The sequence below is a fragment of the Erinaceus europaeus genome, chromosome 13 (genome assembly GCF_950295315.1).
Source record: "Erinaceus europaeus chromosome 13, mEriEur2.1, whole genome shotgun sequence".
Classification (NCBI taxonomy): Eukaryota; Metazoa; Chordata; class Mammalia; order Eulipotyphla; family Erinaceidae; genus Erinaceus; species Erinaceus europaeus.
Window position 1 is genome coordinate 2,252,559 of NC_080174.1, and position 26,564 is coordinate 2,279,122.

At 50.5% G+C, this 26,564-nt stretch overlaps 1 protein-coding gene across 10 annotated transcripts in view; it reads left to right on the plus strand.

The window, feature by feature from the left end:
• Positions 1 to 26,564, plus strand: part of QKI (QKI, KH domain containing RNA binding) — a 137,369-nt gene that overhangs the window by 96,386 nt on the left and 14,419 nt on the right. For all 10 annotated transcript variants that reach the window (XR_009553574.1, XM_060205136.1, XM_060205142.1 and 7 more), the window contains exon 4: positions 11,958 to 12,101. Coding sequence is in view for 9 of the 10 variants with exons in the window: in XM_060205136.1 (XP_060061119.1) it covers positions 11,958 to 12,101 (144 nt within the window). In the remaining variant the exon portion in view is untranslated. The remainder of the gene's footprint in view (positions 1 to 11,957; positions 12,102 to 26,564) is intronic.

Sequence of the window (26,564 nt, forward strand, 5' to 3'; positions counted from 1 at the left end):
GATGCGCTTACAGGGTCAGTTTGTACTGACCTGTGCTTTTAGACTGTCTGACTTCCTCACTGGCGCCTGTTTCGTACTGCGGGGGGCTAGAGGACTGCACTGCGTAGCGTTGGGGTTCACTGAACGTGGCGGCACTTGCCCTTTAGTTCCCTGCTGGATTCCTCTCACTTTGCTAAATGTGAGATGTATGATTTCCCCCCAGGTTTTTATTAGTCACTGACCAGTGATTTGCTAGATTTAAGATAAAGGGGTACAGCTCCACATCGCTGCCACCAAAGTGCTGGCCACCACCACATATACAGGACTTCTTATCATTACAAGGTGTTACTTTCTGTACATTTTATACATTCTTTAATGTTATAGCAATAAGATGCAAGTTAAATGTTAATCATTTATTATTATCTCACACATTGCTGTAATTATCAAGAATTGCACTATACACCAGCTAAGATAGCAATAACCTTGCAGAGAAAAGAAAAAGTTCAGAGAACTCGTGTTTTGTTCTGTTCACCAGAAGCCTCTTAAGCGTGCTACAGCTTCAGAGATGTAGAACTACAGTGCAGTTCTTCAGTTCTTCCCCCAGCTATCACGCAGTCTGCCTAACGGATAATCATAGTGCTATTTACTTGGAGGTCTTGATAACAACTTGAAAAATGTCCTCACCCAGGAATGGCACGTAGCCTGTTCACTGGCAGTGCAAGTCAAGCCTTACCTTAGACCTCAAGTCCACTGAGAAGAGCTCCACCTTTCTCAGACTTAATCAACAACATAACAGATGATATTCACCAATGACGTAAAATACAATCACAATGAAGACCAATTTTTCTGAGCTATAAACTTTATAATAATCATATCAAATCATTGCAACACTTTGTATTAAGCAGCTTTTAACATGATCATGGTTAATTTCAAGAACACTAATAGCTGTAACTGGAGAAAGCCTCTTTCTGAAAACAATCACAGAAATGATTGAGATCACCTAATGATCTCAACAGCCTGCCAGTAACTATACCAAAGAGCATCCGTCAGCGTCTGCTAACTCTACGTGACAGGCATCATCAAACTTTTAAATCAGATGTCACCAAGTAACTAGCATGCCCCAGCACTGCCCCCAGAAGCTGAGCGCTCGTCTCCCCGCTCCACCACACCACACGGGATCTGGCAGCATCACCGAGGCCTCTCTGACGCTAAGCACTGATTCACCTTCGCTTGGAATGTCCCAGCAGGCCCAGGCATCTGATTCTTGTCAGGGACATATTTTTATACGGAAAATCATTTTTCTAACTTTAGGGCAGATTATCTTTTTGTTTCTGCATTGGGCACCTTAAGGTTAGGATTCCTGCCTGGAATTTAACTTGAATTTAACATTTAACTTGCATCTTATTGCTATAACATTAAAGAATGTATAAAATGTACAGAAAGTAACACCTTGTAATGATAAGAAGTCCTGTATATGTGGTGGTGACCTTGGGAAGGGGCCCCAGCACTTTGGTGGCAGCGATGTGGAGCTGTACCCCTTTATCTTAAATCTAGCAAATCACTGGTCAGTGACTAATAAAAACCTGGGGGAAAATCATACATCTGACAGGCTAGGTTTTAGTTAGTGAGTAATGGAAGCATTTTTTCACAGTAGTGTTGAGGGAAGTTTCAGCGGCTGTATGCACACTCAGATTGTGAAGGAGGGTCCCTGCTACTTTCCTACAGAGTGGCAGAGGGGTGGTCTTCACCAGAGCAAACTGGTAAGTGACGGTGTCTGTTGAATTCGGGCTGATCTGAAGTCATTCAACGCAAGCCAGCAGCACCACCACCGGGTGGAGTGGTTGTTTGTTGAGTGTCCTGTAGCTCCATCTCTATCTGCCCAACCCTGGGCCAGGAGCACCCACAGAGAGTGCAGATAGTTCAGTGTCTTTGAGACAACAAACAGCAACTGCATATGTAACGCCCTGTGCTGTACATCACTGTGACTTTTGCGTTTCTGTCTTAGTGTTAGACGGATTGTAATGACCTTTCAGAAAAAGTCTCCAGTCTTCATAGGTGTCACTCCAGTTTGAAATGTTAGGACCAGAAGGAAGTCAGCTCACAGTAGATTATTCAGACAGTTTTCTGACGCTTTTATCAGCTCATTGTTCCATCATCCAGCTTATCAACGTAGAGGTATAGAAACAGGGCGTTCGGGGGTCAGGCGGTAGCGCAGCGGGTTAAGCGCATGTGGTGCCAAGCTCAAGAACCTGTGTAACGATTCCAGTTCGAGACCCAGACTCCTCACCTGCAGGGGAGTCACTTCATAGGCGGTGAAGCAGGTCTACAGGTGTCTGTCTTTCTCTCCCCCTCTCTGTCTTCCCCTCCTCTTTCCATTTCTCTCTGTCCTATCCAACAACGAACGGCATCAACAATAATAATAACCACAACAAGGCTACAACAACAAGGGCAACAAAAGGTAAAAAAAGTGGCCTCCAGGAGCAGTGGATTCATGGTGCAGGCACTGAGACCCAGCAATAACCCTGGAGGGAAAGAAAGAAAGAAAGAAAGAAAGAAAGAAAGAAAGAAAGAAAGAAAGAAAGAAAGAAAGGAAGGAAGGAAGAAGGGAGGGAGGGAGGGAGGGAGGAAGGAAGGAAGAACATTCACAGGATTTATACCCACTGTCTGGAAGGAAGGAAGGAAGGAAGGAAGGAAGGAAGGAAGCATTCACAGGATTTATACCCACTGTTTTCTAGTTGTGCATGAGAACTACTGGAAGGCTCTTTAAAAATACGGATGCAGGGCTGGGGACAGAGCGTAACAGTTGTGTGAAAGGTCCTCACATCTGAGGCTTCAGGACCCCAGGTTTAGTCCTCAGCACCGCCATAGGCAGAGCTGAGCAGGCCTCTGATAACAGGCAACACAAACAAACAAAAAGCATGCAAAGTGCAGATGCTTTCTGTGTTTGTCCTTCTTAACAGTCGAGCAGTATTCCACTGTGTGTTTGTACCACCTCTTTCTTAGTCGCTGTCGGTCTTTGTCCATCTGGGTCTCTTCCAAGTTTGCCTTATTACCGATTGTGCTGTTGGGAGCCTGAGAGCACACCGACCTCCTCGGCTTGGGCCATTGGCTTTCTTTGGGGCTGTGCCCAGTAGAGGCAACGCCAGCCTGTAGCATGGGTCCATTTGTAGTGTTCTGGCCGGCCAGTGCACGGCTCAGCTCGGTGAGTTCAGGGACACATGCACGATGATTTGGTGTCGCGTCGTACAAAGCCACGACTCTAGTTAAGGCAGTTGTCCTCTGTCTTGTTGCCGTCGTCCTCAGGGACTCTACCGTTATGGGCCGGGCATTGTTCTTTGGAAGTTCTAATTATTTCACATTCGACTGTGATCTTTTAGGAAGGAAGGCAGATTGCATGAATTCTTAGGATAACCCTTTGAAAAGGCTGTTACAATCCAGTTCTATGAGTTTGATTTTAATTTCACAGAAGGCAAGTAAAACATTCTGTTGTCATTTTGCCTGATTGACAATTTTCTTTACAGATATCTAGTTATTTTCTGTAGCCCATATAGGAGAGTGCACAGAGAATGCACAAGTAAACGCCATGTGACTTAGGAATTCAGTCATCATTAACACTGTATTTTATTTACTTATTTTCTCTAGCCCATATAAACACCCTATGACTTAGGAATTCAGTCATCATTAACTACTGTATTTTATTTACTTGCTGTTTTCCAGTTGTGATACTGAAATTTAATCCCAGATGTTCTTCTCCCCTGCCCTATTCCTGGTAGTCCCCTGAGACTTCACTGCTTTGGGTTAATCCCTGCCTGCGCACCCCAAAACTCCCTTAGTGCGGTGGGAGCTGCCTCGAACCTGGGCCGTCCACATGGCAATCAGCACGCTGCCTAAGTGAGCTATTTTGCTGGCCTGCTACCAGGTGCTTCTTAAGTGCTTCCTGTAGCCAGCCTGGTCCCCTCAGATGCTGGGGGAGTGGCTTCTAGTCCCCAGTGTGCTGTGCTGACTAAAGAAAGACCTGCTGGGAGCTTAGTAGTGCTTTTGAAATGAGGTGTCCTGTGTTCTTGAAGGTAGCAAGCACATATGTGGGGACACAAGCAGCGTGTGTGGGTGGCACATCTCTGTGGCTGATGTGCGCGCATGGGCCTGAAGACGGCTGTGAAAGTCAGTGTTTCAGAAGTGCAGGAGCAAGTTCAGGGCAGGGAAGTCCGGAGATGCGGGTAACTCCAGGCTGCCCTGCAGGTGTTCTAAGTCCCTTGTGAGTGGCACCCAGAGAAAGGACACATTAAGCTCCGGGGCATCACGAGACCAGCAGACCCCAGGGTGACTAGAGAGCCAGCACCTAGGGGCGCGTGGGGGTGGGCGTGGGGTAGAGGATTTGCTCCTTTAGTTGGAGGGAGGGAGCAGGAGAAGACAGCAAGAATCAGGATGTCACTGGCACATTCTGTGCCAGGGGGCGAACTCAGGACTTGGTGCTTAGAGTCCAGCACTTTCTCCACCTTGCCACTTCCTGGGCTGCTCAATTCCATTACTTACTTATCTGTCTATCTATCTATCTTGCCTTCAGGGTTATCACTGGGGCTCACTACAAATCCACTGCTCAGAGAGGTCATTTTCTCCATTTTGTTATTGTTGTTGTTGTATGGAACAGAGAGAAATGGAGAGAGGAGGGCAAGATAAGATGGGGAGAGAAAGACACCTGCAGACCTGCTTCACCGCCTGTAAAGCGACTCCCCTGCAGGAGGGGAGTTGGGGGCTTGAACCGGGGTCCTTCTGCCAGTCCACCTGGTGCAGTACCACCTAGCCCCCACTTTTTATTTTTTAAATGTTTATTTTTATTATTTTTAAATATTTTTATTTATTATTGCATAGAGACCGAGAAATTGAGAGGAAAGGGGAAGCTAGAGAGGGGACAGAGAGACACCTGTAGCCCTGCTTCACCACTTGTGAAGCTTTCCCCTGTTGGTCTGCTTCTAATTCTGCTTCTAAAACCCCTTCTGTTTCATTGGTTTAATCCCCCCTGATTAACACTGTATTCTATTTACATAACCACTGATAACTAAGCACCACCCTGCCTGCAGGGCACTGGTTTAATCCTGCTGGTTCATACTCTCTTTTTGCTCCGCCCCCTCTCCTAGTACACCCTGATTTGCACCAGGCTCTTTTCGCTCCACCCTCTCTACCTCACGTCCTGTTTCCACCCTACTTGGGGAGTATATATCTGTATCTATATCTATATATATATGGACAGGACTGTGATTAGAGAGAGCTTATATTGTGCTGCGTTCCACATGAATAAAGACTGAACTGCATACCACTCAGCCATGAGTCTCTGGTCGTCTGTCTCCCACCCGCGAAGCTAGCCCGGCATTCCCCCTGCAGGTGGGGACCAGGGGCTTGACCCTGGGTCCTTGTGCACTGTGAGTGCTTAACCAGGTGCACCGCCCCTCCCCCTTGTTTTTTACCGGATCTTTTTACTATTGTTTTGGTCTTTGTGTACAGCTCCTGAAGTAGCAGGATCATTCATCTTTCTGGGAAACTAGAATCACCTTCCTTTATGTCTTGTTTAAAATCAAATCTCGTCTGAGTAGCTCTCTGCTCTGACCGGATGGGCTCCCTCAGTGTGTGCCAGGAGATGGCGAGGAAGACCTTTTACTAAGCTTCTCTCTTCTAGAAGGCGGGGTGCCATGTTTTATTCCAGGCCTAATATATGTTGCTGGCTAAGTTATTGAAAATTGATGTTCTTCAAGCTAGAATTACCCCCCCTAAGTTTGGAATAAAATTAAAATTAAGTTGAAAGTTACATAGTCATTGCTCTGTACTTGTCTTATCATTTCCTATGGCATCTTATCTCTGACTTGAGATAGCGGCCTCTTGAAACCATGGCAACATCAGCTGTGTAGCTCTGAGGAGATACTAGGTGTTCTTCCGTGTTGTACAGACACCACTTGTAGGGCTCAGCCCAGGTCAGGGACATAAATCTGGGCCTGGTGTCTGAAAACCAGGTGAAGAAACCAGGGGCCAGATGCTTCCTCATGATCAGACAGCAAGGGGCTAGTGAGCTCATGTGCTGTTGTTAATGCACAGCTCCTAGGGAATTTGGTTCAGAGTTGATACTTGAACATCACACGTTAATCAGTCCTGTGTTCTTGGTCTTGAATGTGTATAGAATTCACTGTTTGAATGTGTCCCCAGCTCTATAAGGGTGGAGCAGGTGCAGTCTCTTTCTGTGTCCTTAAAACAGTCTCGCCGGGCCGGGCGCGGGGGTGATCTTTGCTTGGACAGTAAATTTTCCTCTTGGCTTTTGTTAAATAAAGGTAATTTTATCTTATTCCTTTGGACTGTATTACATTTAACTGTGTCTCTGGTTGTTGTAATAGCAACTTACGTCAGTCATAGTTAAGTCGGCCTTCTTCCCCTTAGTTAGTCTCATTTTTAGGTGAAAACATGAGCGCTTTTTAGAAACAGAGATTTAGCCCTAAACACACACAAGATTTTCCTGCCACTTTTTTCTCTTTTCAGCATAGGGAACATAGGGAGAAACACCGAGAGGAAAGACCCACTCTGATGTGGGTGCATCCTGTGGAGCTGGGTGCTTGAACCTGGGTCCTGCTAGCCCATGCAGAATGTGTGCCCTGCCGGATGGCTTATCTTCCAGCTCTCTCCCTTCCTTTCCCTTTCCTTTTCCTTTCCTTTCCCTTTCCCTTTCCCTTTCCCTTCCCACCCTCTCTGTTTGTGTCTCTCTGTCTCTGTCTCTTTCATAGGACAGGGAAATCTCCGAGGGCAGGTCCCTCTTTATTTCTATCCTTGTTAAACACTAGCCAGTGATTATCTTCAAAGTTGCTGGAAAATGAAATTGAAAAATTACTTCGTGTTTGTTTTTTTTATCTGAAGTTCTTTATTTGCACCTTTAGTTCGTTCTTTTAAGCCTGACTGGCATGATAAGAATTCGTAGGCGGGAGACAAGAGCTCACCCAGGACACACTTTACCCCTTGCAGAGAGAGACCTAGGTTCAAGTCCCTGGCAGCATGTGGAAACACCATGTACAGTGCCAGGAACACTATACCAAGTGGTGTGGTGTGGTGCTTCTCGCCCTTTCTCTCTCCCTTCCTGTTTTTATCTGGGGGGAAGAAGTCTTCCAGAATTGACGGCAGCACAGAAATGTGTGCATGTGTGTTGAATTCTCCTGTGGTTCCCCCCAAGGTTTGTTCTGCTTACTGAGCCCTACACTTAGATGATCTAAGTAATGTTGGTCATCATTGGGATGGACTAACAGTATTTGGTGAGAAGTGGAGAGGCCTCCGTGTGGTTTGGGTACACTGTAGTTACAGGGAGAGGGGTGGTGTGGTGTTCATGTATGAAAGTGAGCTTGCTTTTTTCCTGTAGAGAAAAGTATTGAGAATAGTCTTTTTGTTTTTAACTGGGACTGCATTGAAATAAAATGATAGTTTCTTTAAACATAGCAAATTGTTCCGTTACTCTTGATTGTAATAAGCATTTGTCGAATCCATGTTGCCGCTAAAGTCAGCCTAGTGAGGATGTCAGCAGAGCTACACGTATAGTTGCTCTGTTCTCCATATTATTAGAAAATTACTTCCTCTGAAAGTGTGGTTGTCATAAGACACAGTTCAAGTTAAAGCATGTTGTGAATCAGCCTTCGTGTCTGGGAGCCATCAGACGACGCGCAGCCCCCTTACGCCCGCCAGTTCTCCAGCGCCTGCCAGGCCGCGTGTGCAGCGGCGTGACTGGGTGAAGCTCACCCCTCGTCTGAGCATTTGTGTGTCCAGAGTGGACAGTTAAGGGACCCTGGGCTGCTCAAGAACGCAACACGCACTTTTGAATTCATAGAGCTTTGGGGACGTGGGCAGTCGGGAGGAGCTTGCCTTCATTGGCTGAGCGCAGAGGCCTGACCCCGAGAGCCTCCGGCAGGGCAGGGCTGGGACAGCCAGCTGCGTTCTGCTGCTCCATGATGCAGAATGGCTTGCTGTTGACACAGGCTGCAATTAGAGTGTGGGTTTAGTCTTCAGAGGGCGTGACTCATCTGGGTGGTTGTTTTGTTTTATTTAACCAAAATCAGAAGTAGTTTCTCATGTTGAGAATTTCATAAACTTTGTTTTTACTTCACTGTATCTAAGTTTCAGAAATGAAGTGGGTCCCATGTTTCATTGAGAGTCATGGTTTGAACTTTATTTTGGGGTGGTTGGTTTTCGTGGACTCTAGCGCTGTAATAATGCTGGATCTATTCCTTGTGTATTAAGACCAGATGTGGTTTTTATAACCTCACCTATTGAAGTAGTGAGTGCTGTGATGGTCTGGACAGTTCTTGTGCCCATGCTTCTCCGCTAGCTGGTGGCAGTGTTGTTGTGCCAGTCTGTTCTTTGTCTGCTTCCCAGGGCCAGTCATCCTGAGATGACTCTACACGGGAGGAGGCCCAGGTGGGGCTCTCCCCAGGGTGGTGTCCAGGGGGTGGGCCTCTCCCCAGAACCCCGCCCTGCAGCCAGGTTTAGTACACGCACAGTGGCGGATCCTATCACCTTCCCCTGGTTTCTGAGCTTGTCGATGTCTGTCTGCCTTGTCATTAGGTGTGGACGTCACAGGGTTTTGTACATGCTATGTAAAGAAACTGTTTCTTCTCTTTGCCTCCCTAAGTCAAAAGCTCTGAAGGCAGCTGCTTGAAGCTTTGAATGTGCCCTTTCACACACATCGTAACTACAGGAATATTTTTCTATTTGCTGAGTTATATTAAGATACAACTATAGTCTGAACAGTTAGCAGGAAAGAGAGAGGGGAAGGAAGACAGACAACCCCCCCCCCCCCCCCCCCCCGTTGAGGTAAGGTGTGGGGCATTTGTTGTTATTTAACTGAAAAGGGGGTTTTGTGGGGGTTGCTACAGCATATAAAAGGATTCACGGCGGGGAGCTGGGAACAGGTTTAAACAAAAGACGGTGTATTAGGGTGAAACAGGTAAAAGGCAAAATAAGCAATTACCATCAAGGGTTAAGAGTACGCTAGGCCCATAAAGTCTGAGTATAGTCATCCGAAGTTTAGTGCCGTCAGATAAACGATTATCAGCTGAGGTAACGGTTGCCCGTGGCTGTAGAGGGAGGGTCTAAACGTTTACCGGCTACAGAGTCACACGTGTTCAGTTCCCAGGAGAAGCGGCCATGATGATGGGGTACCTGGGGCACCTCCTCGGAGATGCTTCTGACCAGGAGAGGAAGCTGCTGTGGTGCTTTCTGTGCCGGCTGGTGAGGCTCATCCCAGAAAGGCCTCCTTCTCTCTGGCCCTGCGTGTGGGCGGCATGCTGGGGAAGGCTGGGCACCTTCCCCCTGCGCCCTCAGAGGAGTGCGGAGCTTTGCAGGAGCCTCCCTCACCTCTGCAGTCTGGAGGGATAGGTGGAGGTTGGGCCTCTCACCTGGGGTCCCTGAGTGTCCCTCTTACTCTTCCTTATGAGCTGGCCAAAGTGCATGTCTTCAATTCCAAAGCGTTTTGGAAGAATCTCAGGCAGGTGTGTGAGGACATCATCACATTAATTTATTCACCACTGTTCTTTCAGCTGGTTTTAAAAACTGCAAGCAAAACTTTTTTTTAATTTAAGACTAGGAACACGGAGGCAGAGAGAGAATGGAAGAGACGCCAGCACCGAAGCTTTCTTCAGTGCTGTGAGGGCCGGGTCTGCACGACCAGGGGCTCTTTGCCAGCCCAAGTCTACTTTTTAGAAGACTTATTTCTTCACCGCACAGGGATTTTTACATGAGAGACAGGGAGAGAGCTAAGCCTAGAACAGCCGTCTGAATCAGGGCTGGAACCAAGAACACTCCTCCACTCCAGATCTGCTGCCTGCTGTGCCATTTGAGCTGGCCCTGACCCGCACTGCCTATTCTGAGGCAAGACTCAAGTTTGTTTTTTTTTTTTTTTTTTTTTGGCGGGGGGGGGGATCTTTAGCCTATTAGCTGTTGAATCAGAAGTTGTTTTGACCTGGGTGCTGTGCATCTGATAATGCACCTGGACATCTGGATTGGTGATCTCACGGGGGAGCAGCTCCACGCCACTCGATCTCCAAGTCCCAGGCCTGCCCCTGCCCCTCAGCAGCTCCTGTCCGGTTGTGCGGAGCTCGGGCCTCTAGTCCAGCCCTGCCTACCTCACACAGAAGAGGTTTTCCTAACAAGTCTCCTGGGAATTTAGTTCTTAGGGTTCCTGCACGGTGTTGAGTGACAGCACGCAGCAGTGTCTCTCAGGTCCGCTTCATTCTCCTTCGCCTGCCTGCTGCTTTCTCCTTAGACTCCAGGTTGTGTGGGTCTTGCCTGGTTACTGTCTGAGTGCTCCTCGCCTGTGTGCTGGCTCCCAGTTAGGTGAGTTGGGAAGAAAGTTTTTCCATTTAAGATCAGTTGAGGCAGCACTAGGTTGAGCATGTTTGTGCCTGGGCAGGGCTGGCAGCCTCACTCCTTGGAGGTGGAGTCAGTGGCTCCTCACAGGAACCCTGCTGGGAGCTCTGGCGGTCTTGGTCTTGAAGCTTCTTTCCCGAGCTCTCCACTGCTCCCTCGCCCCAGAACTGGGGAGCTTGGGGCCTCTCCTCGTGGACTCTTGCCTCTGGCCTCACTGTCCTTACCACCTCAGTCAAACCTTGTGCATTTTTGGATTTTGCCTTTTTTTATTTTTCAGTGATTTAGACAAAATAAATCTGTTCATATTACTTTATCATGGTCAGAAGAAGTTACTTATTCATATAGACCCATCAAATAAATAAGTAATGTCCTTAGCTCTGTCTAGCAAAATTTGATAAAGAAAGCCACTTTGATGAGAAAATACTGTCAGCATTCTTCAGTATAAAAATCAAAATCTGAGTTGAAAAAGTGGTATTTCCTGCTATAATAGAGATAGCTTTTATGCTCTCGACCCACCATTTCTCAGCCTTTGATAGTGTCCCTGAGGCCCAGATAAAAATTTTATTGAATAGTAACTTTGAAACAATATAATATTCATACCAAAACATCTTAAATTGAGTTTGTACTTGATTCATAAAAAATGGCGGTATATTTATCAATGGTACAGGACCCAAAGTCAGACTGAACACTGCCGCCTCCTTTTCCTCTTCTGCCCAGAACCTCCAGGGCTTGTCTCTGTCAGACAGCTGCTGGGGAGCAGTCATGGGCCCGTGACAACCCCCGAAGGAATGCGGTGTGAGCTCCTGTCCCTTCAGAGCGCTTGGGGAGCTGGTGTGGCACCTGGCAGCAGTACCCGGCCATTTCCCTTGAAGGGCCAGGTGCACTTAGCTGCCCGGGGAGAGAGCACTGTGAGCTCCAGACAGTCTCCCAGGGGCTCCACGCTCCTCTGGACGTTCCCTCCCGCTCCCTGCACTGCACATAGGCACATTGCACCAGTGGGACCAACAGAAAATGAAGCTAGAACTTGACTTCTGTCCACCCTGGCTAAGCCTGGTGACTCTTCTTCTAGCACAGGCTCTGTAGCACGTGAACAGCAGTGCAGACCTTGCTGACAGTAGCTCTGCCGATCGCCAGTTTCCTTGCCACAGATTGGAATCTAAGGGTCAGTAAAGAGTGGCCTGAAGGGGGAGATTGAACAGCAGAGCTTTTACCTGCTACTCGGAGCCAGGGCCTGTAAAGACCAGTTTCACATCTGTCTGTATATATTCATTCCTGTGATGTTCAAAGTTACATTTATAAATTTCTTACAAATAAAACTAGCGCAGCTCCTTGGCTGCAGCCACTCTGCTTGCCTTGCCCTCTCCTGTTTGCTCAGCACGGCTCGCGTGGTCCATACTCGGGACCTGGCAAGTGCTAGCTAGCTCTTTTTGCCCCTGTGCCAGGTTGTGCTCAGAAAATAACTGAGAGGAATTCTCATGTCATCGTAGCATCATAATTTAAACACAGTTTGAATAGTTGGCAACAGTTCATAATTAATAAAATGTACTCTCTCCAGGAAAAGAAAAAAGTCATACTGTGTTTTGTTAATGTTTTAGGAGGAGCAGAACAGAGGCAAACCCAATTGGGAGCATCTCAACGAAGACTTACATGTGCTGATCACTGTGGAAGATGCTCAGAACAGAGCTGAGATCAAGCTGAAGAGAGCTGTGGAGGAAGTGAAGAAACTACTGGTGCCTGCAGTGAGTAGTGATTCCCCAGTTCTAGAGCCCCCGGCCCCCCAAACAATCTCCCTTTCAGTCTCATTTCCATTATTGTAATGCTGCTGCTATTTTTGCTAAGTTTCATTTGACCATAAGACAGAAAAAACAATCAGTAACTCTTTTGCTGTGGTGGACAGGCAGCTTAGGCATTGCTGGGAGCCTGCAGAGGCTGGGAAGCCAGCTTGCTGGCGTGTGGAAGGCTACTCTCTATTTTTGTTCTGTTTGTTTGTTTGTTTATCGGATAATCACAGTCAGAAATTGAGAGGGGAGGGTGATAGAGAGGGAGTGAGACAGAGAGGGGAGGGAGATAGAGGGAGCAAGACAGAGGGGAGGGAGATAGAGAAGGGAGTGAGACAGAGGGGAGGGAGATAGAGGGAGTGACACAGAGAGGGGAGGGAGATAGAGAAGGGAGTGAGACAGAGGGGAGGGAGATAGAGAAGGGAGTGAGACAGAGAGAGGAGGGAGATAGAGAGGGAGCGAGACAGAGAGGGGAGGGAGATAGAGAGGGAGCGAGACAGAGGGGAGGGTGATAGAGAGGGAGCGAGACAGAGGGGAGGGAGATAGAGAGGGAGCGAGACAGAGGGGAGGGAGATAGAGAGGGAGCGAGACAGAGAGGGGAGGGAGATAGAGAGGGAGCGAGACAGAGGGGAGGGAGATAGAGAGGGAGCGAGACAGAGAGGGGAGGGAGATAGAGAGGGAGCGAGACAGAGGGGAGCGAGATAGAGAGGGAGCGAGACAGAGGGGAGGGAGATAGAGAGGGAGCGAGACAGAGAGGGGAGGGAGATAGAGAGGGAGCGAGACAGAGGGGAGGGAGATAGAGAGGGAGCGAGACAGAGAGGGGAGCGAGATAGAGAGGGAGCGAGATAGAGGGGAGCGAGATAGAGGGGGAGCGAGATAGAGAGGGAGCGAGACAGAGGGGAGGGAGATAGAGAGGGAGGGAGACAGAGGGGAGGGAGATAGAGAGGGAGCGAGACAGAGGGGAGGGAGATAGAGAGGGAGCGAGACAGAGGGGAGGGAGATAGAGAGGGAGCGAGACAGAGAGGGGAGCGAGATAGAGAGGGAGCGAGACAGAGGGGAGGGAGATAGAGAGGGAGCGAGACAGAGAGGGGAGGGAGATAGAGAGGGAGCGAGACAGAGGGGAGGGAGATAGAGAGGGAGCGAGACAGAGGGGAGGGAGATAGAGAGGGAGCGAGACAGAGAGGGGAGCGAGATAGAGAGGGAGCGAGATAGAGAGGGAGCGAGATAGAGGGGGAGCGAGATAGAGAGGGAGCGAGACAGAGGGGAGGGAGATAGAGAGGGAGGGAGACAGAGGGGAGGGAGATAGAGAGGGAGCGAGACAGAGGGGAGGGAGATAGAGAGGGAGCGAGACAGAGGGGAGGGAGATAGAGAGGGAGCGAGACAGAGGGGAGGGAGATAGAGAGGGAGCGAGACAGAGGGGAGGGAGATAGAGAGGGAGCGAGACAGAGAGGGGAGGGAGATAGAGAGGGAGCGAGACAAGAGTCACCTGCAGCCCTGCTCCACCTCTCTTGGAGCTTCTCTCCTGTAGGTGAGGACTGGAGGCTTGAACCCAGGCCCTTGTGCATTGAATATGTGTTCTCAACCAGGTGCGCCACCACCCGGGCCCTGCAGTTTATAGTTTAAAGGAAGTGGCATTTGGTATATGAGTCATTAACTGCTAGATCTGAAATAAAACTTTATCTTAGAGTTATAAGTTGTAGAATAAAAGTAGGTTCTAAAAAGTGAGCTAGACATGCATTAATTTCTTATTCCTATCCTTTTGATTAAATATACTAGTCGCAATATGGATGCTATGTTAGGGAATCTATCTTACTTAAGTGATCATTACACATTTGTGATTTTGATACCACTATAAGGGGTTAAAGAAACAAGTTTTGAACCTTGAAGGATCGAGTGATCAGGCTTAAGTGGATTGATGGGAGAAAGGCATTATACTTGAAAGCTGACTTCTGAACTTGGGTTTTTTTTACAGTCTCTTATCTCCTCACCTCTAAGATTAAACATCACTAAATCCCCACTTGGTTATTGTGAAATGAAATGAGATGGTGCATAGGAAATGCCTAACATAATGCATTGCACATAAAAGCCAGCTGCCACTGGGGACAGAGTCTGAGCAGCGCTGGTTTAACACTGCAGGCGTCTGCACTGGTCTTTGCTTTCAGTTGTTGAGTTGAAAAGGAGTGTATCCGTACTAGAGAAATACGTAAGCCTGCCAATCATTGCTGCTCTTCTACTTATCATGGGGAGGTAGGGAGCTTGCTGCTCCGGGGTGACGTGCAGACAGACAGACAGCATGAGAGAGAGCTTGGTGTCAGAGCCCCTCCCCCGTGCTGGGGCATGGACTGCTAAAGCAACACCCTGCCCTCATGAGCTATTTTGCTGGTTCCATGGTTATTCTTTTTAAGTAAATTAATTTGGCTCTTTACAGAAAAGAAAAAAAAATGCAGCGTTTTATCCTTCCTTAAATATTTCAAAATATTGTTGGATTCAAACTATTGACCTGAAAGTCCCCATGTAGATGAACTTGGCCAATTCTTCTGTTCTGCTATTTTGTGTACAGCTCACAAGGAGAGTGGACACGATGGCAGAGTAGGGGTTGCTCGGCAGAGCCTGACCTCAGATGCCCTCGCTCTGAGAAGCCCAGACAGAAATGGCTGCCGTGGGCAGGGCTGGGCACAGGATGGAGGGCACTGCCCTCAGCATGTGTCTCCTTGTACCTCGATTCCGCCTTTCATGAGCTGCCAGCAGATTGTTTTCAACTTCTCGAGACTTGGAAGGCTTTGACGCCTGACGTGTATCTTGGGGTGGTGGTGTCCCACCTTCCGTTCTGCCCCTGGTGCCATTGGTCGGTGCTCTCTCTTGTGGCTTGGGGTCTCAGAGCACATTCCCAGCCCCGCCTGGTTGTCGACATTGGCCATGCGCTGCAGTGTGACACGCTGGGCCAAGGAAGTGAGAAGCTGACGGCCTGAAAGTATCTCTGCAGAGCAGACTTTGTGGAGCCCCGGGACAGCAGACACCCCCACTCTGTGTAAATGTCAGTGAGTCTTTGTCGGAGCCCAAAGTGGGGGCCGGGCTCACACAGGCCACTCGCTAACGCAGCCTTCACTGCTGTGCTTTCTGTGGCGCTTGTTCTGAAGAAATAAAAGCCTCTTAATGCCGGCATTCGAGGGGTGTCAGTGTGGACCCCTCCTGTCACGTCAAATCTGTAGTTTAACCCCTCTTCTTTTTCTCTGTGTCTCTGGAGCAGTCTTGTACAAAGCCATGGAGGTGAAGGCGGTGCAGGCTGCAGACCGCCTGTCTCTCCTACTTCTGTCAGTTGCCGAGATTGTAGAGTGGCCCAGTCGCTGTTCTCTGGCCTCAAAGCGGCAGGCTGTGTGGGTGTACGTGTTCTGTCCCTGTGGCTTCTGCTTACGCAGCTGGAGGGCCCTGTGTCGGCTTCCTGTAGCCCCCATGTGCCTCTCGACGATCATCGGGTCACCACAGGACTTTGCTCGGCTCTGCGTGAAGGCAACGTCTTCCTTTCCCTGCAGTTGCTTCCTCCTGTAGAGGGAGGGCCATGCGACATGCAGGGGGCTGCGTGCGGGAGCTTAGCGGCATCACCAAGGGGAGCAGAGAGCAGTCGGGAGCGAGTGCGCAGGGAGAGGAGAACGTTGAACGTGAGCCCCTCGGGGCAGCTGTGGAGCACCGGCCATTGGAAGTGATGGCACTGTCAGGATCAAGAAGGGCCAGGTTGGTGCACGCCGTCTTGTTGCTTCCCTGGCCCTGTGCGGCAGCTCGGGTTCCAGCCTTAGCAGTTAAGCAGGCCTGTTGGTGTCCACTTTCTCTATGCCTCCCGCCCCCCCCCCCCCCCCGTTTCTCTCTGTCCTATCAAATAAAATAGAAAAAAGGGGGGTGGGTTGGCCACCAAGAGTGGTGGATTCCTAGAGCCGGCACCGAACCCCAGCCAAGCCAAGTGTGGCAGACGCAGCCAGGTCACACCCACCCTGTCAGCAGGGCCTCGCCTTCCACACAGTGAGCACTTTGCTTCTTCATCCAGTGGGCTTGATGCTTTGGGGCCCAGAGCACCCTGCGGGGTCCGTCAGAATGGCCGTAGCTTGTGGACACATGGGGCAGGTCGCCTCTGGGGACTGCCCAGCTCAGTGCGTCACAAGGACACCCCACAGCAAAAGAAGGAAGTTCCCTCCCTCCGACTGGCAAGGTGCGCTCATGGGGTAGCCCAGATCTTGCACCTGTCGCGTGTTTACAGCACAGTCAGGAAACTGGCTCCTCCTCTCAGGTGGCCACAGGGGTAGCATCTGTAAGCGGCTGTCAGCCCCGCTGTGAGCACGCGTGCACCTCCATGCTAGCCAGCCTGCCTCTGGAAGTGCTTCCCCTAGCCAGTCTGAAAAGAATGCTTAGTGCTGTTTCCCGTCACTAGCAAAGGCCCCCGCTGAACCCAGAGCCTGTGCTCTTGTCTAGCGTGTGGAGTAGAGGTGGAGTGCCCGCCCGCCCGGCTGACACGCTCAGGCGGGGCAGAAGCCTGCACCTCTCTCCCACTGAGGGGGGTTGGGTTGGGGAGCGCAGACAGAGCTGCAGGAGCAGGTGAGAAGCAAGTCTTCAGGCCTGTGAAGCCACTGTCTCAGGGCTGAGGGCGCCCAGACCCATCTAGGAGGGTCTTCGCGAGGGAGGGAATATGAGCGTATGAGCGGTCATCGTGCCTTTGGGTTTTTTTGCTTTTTTTTTCCCCAGTAAGTTTACATATAAGCCCTTCAAAACTTGAACCGGAATCAGATTTGGATATATAGATGTTCCCTTTATGAAAACACTAATATACACGGCACCTAGTCATGGAGCCAATAGATTCTGACAGGTTTCTAGCTCACGACTTTGCAGTTTAAAGCTGTTGCCAGTCATCTGAATGATGATTATGTTTTTGAAAGTGCCAAAATAAAGGCGGGTTTAATTCACCTTAAAAATATTGCAGGCGGCAAGGTGGTCTGAATGTGGCCGAGCAGTAGGGTGTGGAGTCCCGTGCTACACACCTCACGGAGACCTGACCTGAGAAGGTGGCCTTCCTTCTGGGATGGCTGGGTGTGAGCTCTATCCTGGAGGCAGAGGGAAGAGGGGAGTCAGGTGAGATGGTCTGTGTGGACCCCAGAGCACCTCCCGCCAGGACCCTACTCTCTGGGGGCTCCTGATGGAGCTGTGAAGTGTGGAGAGAGGGGTTGCTAGTGTTTCTGCCTGCACAGCCCTTTTCATCTGAATGGGAAACCTGCCCAGGGACCCCAGGACAGTAATTAGCAGTCTCTTCAGAGTGTCAGAGCAGAATTACCATTGTGATGGTTTAGCTGCAGGATAAAAGGATTGAATTTGGGCCTGCCTGTCTGCCAAACAGAATGAGTTGCCATGGGAATTTTCAAATGTGAGAGGCGTTTACTTAAAGCAATTTGGCGGGTTTGAATAAACTCCTAAATTACAGGTTTGAAAGGAGCCAGTCCTTACTTTCTCTCACAGAGACAGGACTGGGTGGAAGGCTGAGTGTTTGATGCCTGCCCCGCTCCTCTCACAAGCTAGTGCAGCCCCACAGCCTCACAGCCTCACAGCAGCCTCACAGCCTCACAGCCACACAGCCTCACAGCCACACAACCACACAGCCACACAGCCTCACAGCCCCACAGACACACAGACACACAGCCCCACAGCCTCACAGCCACACAGCCACACAGCCTCACAGCCTACAGACACACAGCCGCACAGCCGCACAGCCTCACAGGACAGTCTCACAACCACACAGCCACACAGCCTCAGAGCCACACAGCAGCCCCATAGCCACACAGCCACACAGCAGCCACACAGCCTCACAGCCGCACAGCCTCACAGGACACAGTCTCACAGCCACACAGCGTCACAGCCGCACAGCCTCACAGCCACACAGCCTCACAGCCACACAGCCTCACAGCCTCACAGCCACACAGCCACACAGCCTCACAACCTCACAGCCATACAGCCTCATAGACTCAGGAAACTGGCTCACAGCCACATAGCTTCACAGCCTCACAGCCTCACAGGACAGTCTCACAGCCTCACAGCCACACAGCCTCACAGCCACACAGCCTCACAGCCACACAGCCACACAGCCTCACAGCCACACAGCCTCATAGACTCACAGACACATAGCTTCACAGCCTCACAGTCTCACAGGACACAGTCTCACAACCGCACAGCCACACAGACACACAGACTCACAGCCACACGGCCCTCACAGCTCCACAGCCCCACAGCCACACAGCCCCATAGCCTCACAGTCTCACAGTCTCACAGTCCCACAGCCACACAGCCTCATAGCCTCACAGCAGCCACACAGCCTCACAGCCTACAGCCACACAGCCTCGCAGCCACACAGCCTCACAGACTCACAGCCACACAGCCTCACAGCTGCACAGCCGCACAGGACACAGTCTCACAACCACACAGCCACACAGCCTCACAGCCTCACAGCCACACAGCCTCACAGCCTCACAGCCACACAGCCACACAGCCTCACAGGACACAGTCTCACAACCGCACAGCCACATAGCCTCATAGCCACACACCCACACAGCCTCACAGCTCCACAGCCACACAGCCACACAGCAGCCACACAGCAGCCACACAACCTCACAGCCGCACAGCTGCACAGCCTCACAGTCTCACAGCCACAGCCACACAGCCCCACAGCCACACAGCCAAAAGCCTCACAGCCACACAGAAGTACACAGCCTAACAGCCTCACAGCCTCACAGCCCACAGCCTCACAGCCACACAACAGCCACACAGCTCCGCAGCCACACAGTCTCATAGCCTCACAGCCACCACACAGCCTCATAGCCTCACAGCCTCACAGTGGCACAGCCGCACAGCCTCACAGGACACAGTCTCACAACCGCACAGCCACATAGCCTCACAGCTACACAGCCTCACAGCCACACAGCCACACAGCCTCACAGCCTCACAGCCTCACAGCCTCACAGCCACAGCCACACAGCCCAACAGCCTCACAGCTCCACAGCCCCACAACCTCACAGCTCCACAGCCACACAGCCTCACAGCTGCACAGCCTCACAGAACACAGTCTCACAACCACACAGCCGCACAGCCTCACAGTTACACAGCCGCACAGCCTCACAGTTACACAGCCGCACAGCCACACAGCCTCACAGCCTCACAGCCACACAGCCACACAGCAGCCCCACAGCCTTACAGCCCCACAGCCCCACAGCCACACAGCCTCACAGCCACACAGCCGCACAGCCGCACAGCCACACAGCCTCACAGGACACAGCCACACAGCCTCACAGCCTCACAGCCTCACAGCCACACAGCCTCACAGCCGCATAGCCACACAGCCTCACAGCCTCACAGGACACAGTCTCACAACCGCACCACCACACAGCCTCACAGCCACACAGCCTCACAGCCACACAGCTACACAGCCTCACAGCCACACAGCCTCACAGCCACACAAACATACAGCCTCACAGCCACACAGCCACACAGCCACACAGCCACACAGCCACACAGCCTCACAGCCTCACAGCTGAATGAGTTGTCGGTGTGTTTTCTTGTGTTCACTCCTTCTCACACACCCCTTCTGGTGGTCAGTAAGTAGTTTCATGTTCCGTCGGCATCCCCGAGTGTCTGTTCTACATTCACAGGACCTTAAATGAGCCCCTGAGTTAGAGCCAGAACGAACGCCCCTGGCTTTATTTAGCTTGTTTGTATTCTTAAGCTGATTTTCATTGTTCGTAACGTTTCGAATGGCTTACTGTCAGAATATCTATAAGTAAAATGGCCACTGAGCATACTGATAACAAGACTGTTGTAGAGAAACTTATTTGAAAGTTTATTCTGTGGCTTGTCTTTCCTCTGTGTTTCTGATACCTGAATTAAAAAAAAAAAATTAACTTCAAAGGTGCCAACAGTAAAAGAGCTGTTATTATATTATAGAGTATTATAGAATTATTTGGGGAGTCCAGCGGTAGCACAGCAAGTTAAGCACGTGTGGCACAAAGCACAGGGACCGGCATAAGGATTCTGGTTCGAGCCCCCGGCTCCCCACCTGCAGGGGAGTCGCTTCACAGGTGGTGAAGCAGGTCTGCAGGTGTCTGTCTTTCTCTCCTCCTCTCTGTCTTCCCCTCCTCTCTCCATTTCTCTCTGTCCTATCCAACAACAATGACATCAAAAACAATAAAACAATAAGGGCAACAAAAGGGAATAAATATTTTTTTAAAAGAACTATTTGATGTGATCTCATTTTTATTCTCTTAGGCTTTAATGCCTTTTCCAGGGGAAAATTCCGGGGGAAAATTTAAGGAATCAGTGAAATTGCAGAGATGATGAATTGTTGTAGATGACGCCTTTAAAGGACGTGGCCTCAGCTAGTTGTGTGCTACGATTCTTTGTGGAGTGTGGTATTTCTGAGGATGCCAGCAGATTCACTAGTTAGCTTGCTTTGTGATAGCGGTTGGCTTAGAGATGCTCTTGTCAAGGATGGCAGTGTGCTGTGTTTGAGTAAAACCTTTTGCTGCTTGGAGATGAGGGTTTTGTTGCGCTAGCAGATTGTTAGCGCACTGACAGCACATATAGATAGGTCACAGTTCTTAAGGGTTGCGGGAACAAATTCCATTTGAGGGAGGCGGGCGGTAGTGCAGTGTGTTAAGCACACGTGGCGCAAAGCACAAGGACTGGAGTGAGGATCCCGGTTCGAGCCCCCGGCTCCCCGCCTGCAGGGGAGTCGCTACATAGGCGGTGAAGCAGGTCTGCAGGTGTCTGTCTTTCTCTTCCCCTCTGTCTTCCCCTCCTCTCTCCATTTCTCTCTGTCCTATCCCAACAACGATGACAACAACAACAGCAATAATATCTACAACAATAAAACAACAAGGACAACAAAAGGGAATAAATAAATAAATATTTTTAATTCCATTTGCGTCTCCAGGGAAGTCTAGCATTTTCCTTGTTTTGCTAGAAAATGACTTTGTGTGTCTTTCTCTTGCATGAGACTCTGAGGGTTGAAGGTGTGCATCTTGAGAATCAGCACAGGATGACAAGTGCCGGGCAGCCCTTCACTGGGGTCTGAGTCTTTATCATTGGGTCAGTATGGGATGAGTATCTGTGTCTGTGCAGCCACGAGTCTTGGGAAAGCCCTTCCAGTTGCCATCCGGGATGAGCTGAGTAAATAAGCAGCTTCTTGGTATTTACTCAAAAGCAGTAATCCCCAATCAGGGAAGAAATGAAGCTGCATTGTTTATGCGGGTAAAAGGTTAATGTCAGGCAGGGGAGCCACTAAGCTGTGCTTCAGACTGAGCGTGTGAGAGCTTAGAGTAGTGACATACACACGCAGCCTCTCACCATCTCCCTTCTGTGCTCCTCCTCTGGCTCACTGGGCTGATGTCAGCTCACACGCACACGTCACTCCATGTCACTCGACCAGGAGCCTGTGGTAAGCTATCCAGATCCGTATGGCTCTCCTGCCTCCAGCCTTCTCTTTGCAAGTATTTTCTGTACTAAGAGCAGCTGTTGCCCCAACTAGCAGTGTGGCCATGATGATCCGAGGTGGAGCACTGGAGGGACTCCTGGCTGCTCAAGGCCTGCGTCCACTTGTTCTACAGGATGCACGTGCTGTGATGGCCTCAGCCGCGTCGTGACTCCCCCCAGAGTCTAGGTGCTTGAACACACCCACACAGGGAGCAGGTGCCTCATTGTGTTATTGCTTCTGAGGTAAAAACGTATGATAATTACAGGCTTACAGAGCTGCTTCAACTTTGGTGTTGCAGCTTCAAGCCTTGAGCTTGTACCAGCCGCACCACACCAGCAGGTAGAGTGCATTTTACCATGATAGACCCTCTCTCCCTCCAGAGTCTGAGAGTTCCTTTTATGGTTTTGTTAGCCGTTCATTTGGTTATCTGTATCCCACATACGGGGGAAACCACCTCATGATCCCCTGTCTTCTGCTTTCTGGCTTAATTCACTTGGCATGATCACTTACGTTCAGGCGTGGTGGAAAAGAAAAGGCGTGTTTTCTTTCTCCCATCATTTGTATGGGGGTTAGTGGTTTACAGCGCGGTCATTAACAACATGCAAGCACAGAGCCCCATCTGCCTGTGCAGACTCTCCACAGCCCACGTCCTGGGTCAGCATCGTGCCCCAGGACCCCTCCCACTTCGTCTCCGAGTCCTTTGCCTTGGAGCAGTTCACGTTTCACTTGACAGTCTCCCTCCTTGTCCCTGTTGTAAGTTCCACCTACAAGTGAGATCATTTGGTATTTGTCCTCCTTTTTCTAGCTTATCTCACTTCACATGATATCTCCAAGTTCCAGCCAAGATGAGGCAAAGGAAATAACGTCACCATTTTTAACAGCTGAGTAGCATTCCATTGTGTATATATAACACAATTTTTTAGCCACTCGTGTTGTTGAATATCTGGGCTGCTTCCAAGTTTTGGCTACTGCAGACTGTGCTGCTGTGAAGATGGGTTCACACAGATCTCTTCTAACAAGTGTTTTTATTGCTTTGGGTAAATCCCCAGGAGAGATTACTGGGCTCATTTCTAGTATTCTGAGAAATCTTGAGCTGTTTTCCACAAGATGTGAACCCCCACCAGCAGTGCGAGTGTCCAGAAGGCATGATTTCACCCTTCTCTGTCTGACTGAGGAGTGTTCCCTTGTTGGTCTAGCTCACAGCTTGTCTGTTGGTGACCATCGCTACTGTGAAGACCAGGAGTGCATCTGAGTTTTAATGAATGTTTTCAGAGTTTGGGGATGAGTACCTAGAAGTGGTATCGCTGGCTTTTGAGTATTTCTGTGTTCCACAGAGACAGACGCAACCAGTTCCCACATGCACTGTGGTTCCAGAGACTCTCGTAGTCACATGCCGCCACCAGCACTGTTCCTCCGTTCTCTTTCTGCACGGGCCATCCTTAAGCCGTCTCACAGACAAAGGCCACGTACCTGCTGCCATCACTGTTGCTTTGGAGAGGACGCTGTTGAGCTCTTCTACCCACGGAGGGGCTGGGCTGCCTTAGTCGCCTTTGCATACCATCTGCTGTCAGGTGTTTGACATGCTGGTGTCGTGCCCACTTACCAGCAGCCGGACTGAGTCTACAGCAGCCTGCTAGCGGGCCCAGACTCGGCCACTGTTGATGCCTCCCGCGCTGCAGTGGAGGCCGGGTCACTGGCGTGGCCTGCTAGCGGGCCCTCTCTCTCTCTCTCCATCTCCCTCTCTCGTCTTTCTATATGAAAAAAGTCACCCCAGAGTAGTAGTGGGAAGGGGGGGGAGAGGGCAAAGGAGAAGGGGACCCCTGGCCTCTCCAGGTAGGAGGCATGCCTTGCCTGCACACAGCCCAGGTTCGAGCCCTAGCAGGAACTTGTGGTGTCAGCCGTCAGAGTCTGGACAGGAGTGAAGCCGGCAGTGGGGCTTCCAAGTGTTCTGAGGGTCATCTGCAGCTCTTTCCCGGCTGTCTTACATACAGCACGCAGCCTGGGGCGTCCTTGCACCCACGCTGTGGGCTGGCTTGTCCTGAATTGGGCTCTGCTTGTTGCAGAGCCCACAGCTGATAATTTCGTCCCGGGCAAGTGATTGGCTCTGGTACCTGGTTTTGTTGCTTCCAGTTTTTAAAGTGTTTTTTTTGTTTGTTTGTTTTTTGGGTTTTTTTTTTTTTTTTTTTTTTTTTTTTTTTTTGGTGTATTTATTGGATAGGGAAAGAGAGAAGTCACAGGGGTAGAGGGGATAGAAAGGAAGAGAGACACCTGCAACCCTGCTTCACCCTGTATGGCAGGGCCTAGGCAGAGCCCTGGTGCTCCTTCCTGTTTTCTCTTTACTCTCTAGGAGGTGAGGAGGGTGGAGGTGGTGGATCATAATGTACTCCAGAAGCTTCCTACATGTAGGTTGTGACCGGGGGTTTGAACCTAGGTCCTTGTACATCGTAGCATGTGGATCAACCCAGCCCCCATAGCTTACTTATTAAATTTAAAAAGGAAAAAAAAAAAAACTTTCCCTCATTGGCTTGGCGTTGAGTCTGCTGTGTGCCCTCTGGGGCTTGCCAGGTTCTCACCACAATATCCACGCCCTGCTTTGTGCCTCCCCCGCCTTCATGCGGACGTCTGCCTCTTTGCTGCCATTCCCAGACACCTCTTGTGGCCTAGGAGAGTCCTGGGCCATCACTCCTTTCTGGTTTCAGATTTTCATCTCTGCCAGAGAAGAATCAGTGTGGAGCAGGCTGGTGGCATATGCTACAGTGTCCAAGAACATGGGTTCAAGTCCCCACCAATCAGTGGAGCAGGTCTGCAGGTGTCTCTGTCTCTCCAGTCCGTCTTCCCTAATGATTTCTCTATCCAATAAGTAAACACTTAAAGCAGAAGAAGGAGAGAAGGGGAAGAGGAAGAGGAATAAGAAGAAGTGAGTGTGAACTTAGCAGTGTCCACTCTGGCCCTCATTGTTTCCCTAGCAGCAGATGGGTAGCGTCTGTCCAGAGTGCTCTCAGCTCCGAGCTTTTCTGTACGAACTAACAGTGCAGCTGTGCTAATCATAATACGCAGTGTGATTGGCAGTGTGACTCATTGCAAGAAAGCTTGCAGTGACTTGTCATTGTTGTTAAGCTGAATATAAAGAACGAAGTCGAGTGGCTGGGCAGTAGCACTGGGTTGCATGCCCCTCTGTGGCCCCTGACTGTGTCTCTGGAGAACCTGGCAGAACCAGCTGACAAGAGTGAGTGTCCTGTGCAGGCCACTAGATGCAGCTAGTGTGGGGCTCGGACTCTGCACAGCTCAGAGAGGAGGCCTCTGACAATGCCCTGGGAGAGGGCTTTCCTCCCAGCGTCATCAGGTAAGTGGGAATCAGTCGATCGAGCTGTTTTAAAGTGGGCATTTCACATCAAACCGGAGAGCTTCTGCATTGGGAAAGCAAATGACAGGAGAACCAGATGGACCAGGAAGTGGGAGAAAATGCTTGACGGCACACACCCGACAAGCAGTTGATAGCAGACATCTCTAAGGACTGGTCCAGCTTAACGAAAGAAAACCAGTGTGGGCAGAAGAACTAAGTAGGCAGTTTCCGAAAGAAGAGGTGTACTGGCTCACAGACATGCAGAGCCCCACTCCGTGCAGCAGTAGAGAAATCAGGCTGCCACCAAGCCGCCTGCCCTCCTGTGCTGTGTAGACCCTCGGCCCAGGTCTGTGGTGTCCGGGGACTGGTCTCCATTGCTCTCCGGTCACCAAGTGTCTGCTCACAGAGGAGCGGAAGAGCTTTACAGACGGCCGGCTGGCCTGCCTGCAACTCGCCACGCGCACACTCCTCAGTGGCGGTCCTCGTGCCCTGGTGCGTGTGCCTTCTCCTTCACACACACGCACTCTGTACTTGACTTTTGCTTTCTTTTCTTTGCTCCCCTCCCCCAGGGTTGTTGCTGGGGCTCCACGCTGGCACTATGGTCCGCTGCTCCTGGCGGCTTTTTCCCCATTTTATTGCATAGAGACAGACAGCCAGGGGGGGAAGGTTGGGAGGGAGGGAGAGAAGGACAGACACCTGCAGACCTGCTTTACTGCTTGTGAAGTGTCCCCCGCAGGTGGGGACTGGGGCCTCACACCAGGATCCTTGCGCAGGTCCTGTGCTCAAGTTATTCTGTGACCCCTGTGTTCATACTGCTTGGTTTTTAGGATTAGTTTAAGGAGTTTTCTCCTAATGGATTTCACATGAGCCTCCCTTACAATAAAGGGCTCACTTGTTTTCATCCTTCACGGGCCCTGTTCTGTCGGAAAAGATCTGCACTTGAATTCTCCCATTTGCCTCTGTCCAAGCTCATAGGCGACGTGGCATAGGGACTTGGCACACCACCTTCTTCACTTGCCGCTGCTGCTGCCCCGTGGCTCGTGCCACGTTGACAGTGACACCGTAGTCTTGCTGGCACCGCCCTTTCCATTCTCTCTCTGTGGCTTAGTGGAAACCCACTCGGCACTTCTGGTGCTCACAAGTCTCACGGGAGGACTGTCTGTGTGTCTGTCTGGTCCTGCTTCATCTGTCCTTTCCTTGTGCCGTCAGGCCTGCGGGTGGGGGCAGCTGAAGCGGGTCCCCGGCCTGAGCGTCACAAGGTGGACCTGCATCAGCTGCTTTCTTGTGCTGTAGGATTAGACACATGGGATTCGGAATTCAATGCTTCTCACAACAGTCAGCAGAAGCAGGAGGCAGCAAGATAGGCCGAGTAGATAAAAGGCAGACGCTTAGGGAGTTGGGCAGCGGTAGCGCAGCAGGTTAAGTGCACGTGGCGCAAAGCGCAGGGACCGGCGTAAGGATCCCGGTTTGAGCCCCCGGCTCCCCATAACTGCAGGGGAGTCACTTCACAGGCGGCGAAGCAGGTCTGCAGGTGTCTGTGTTTCTCTCCCCCTCTGTCTTCCCCTCCTCTCTCCATTTCTGTCTCTCC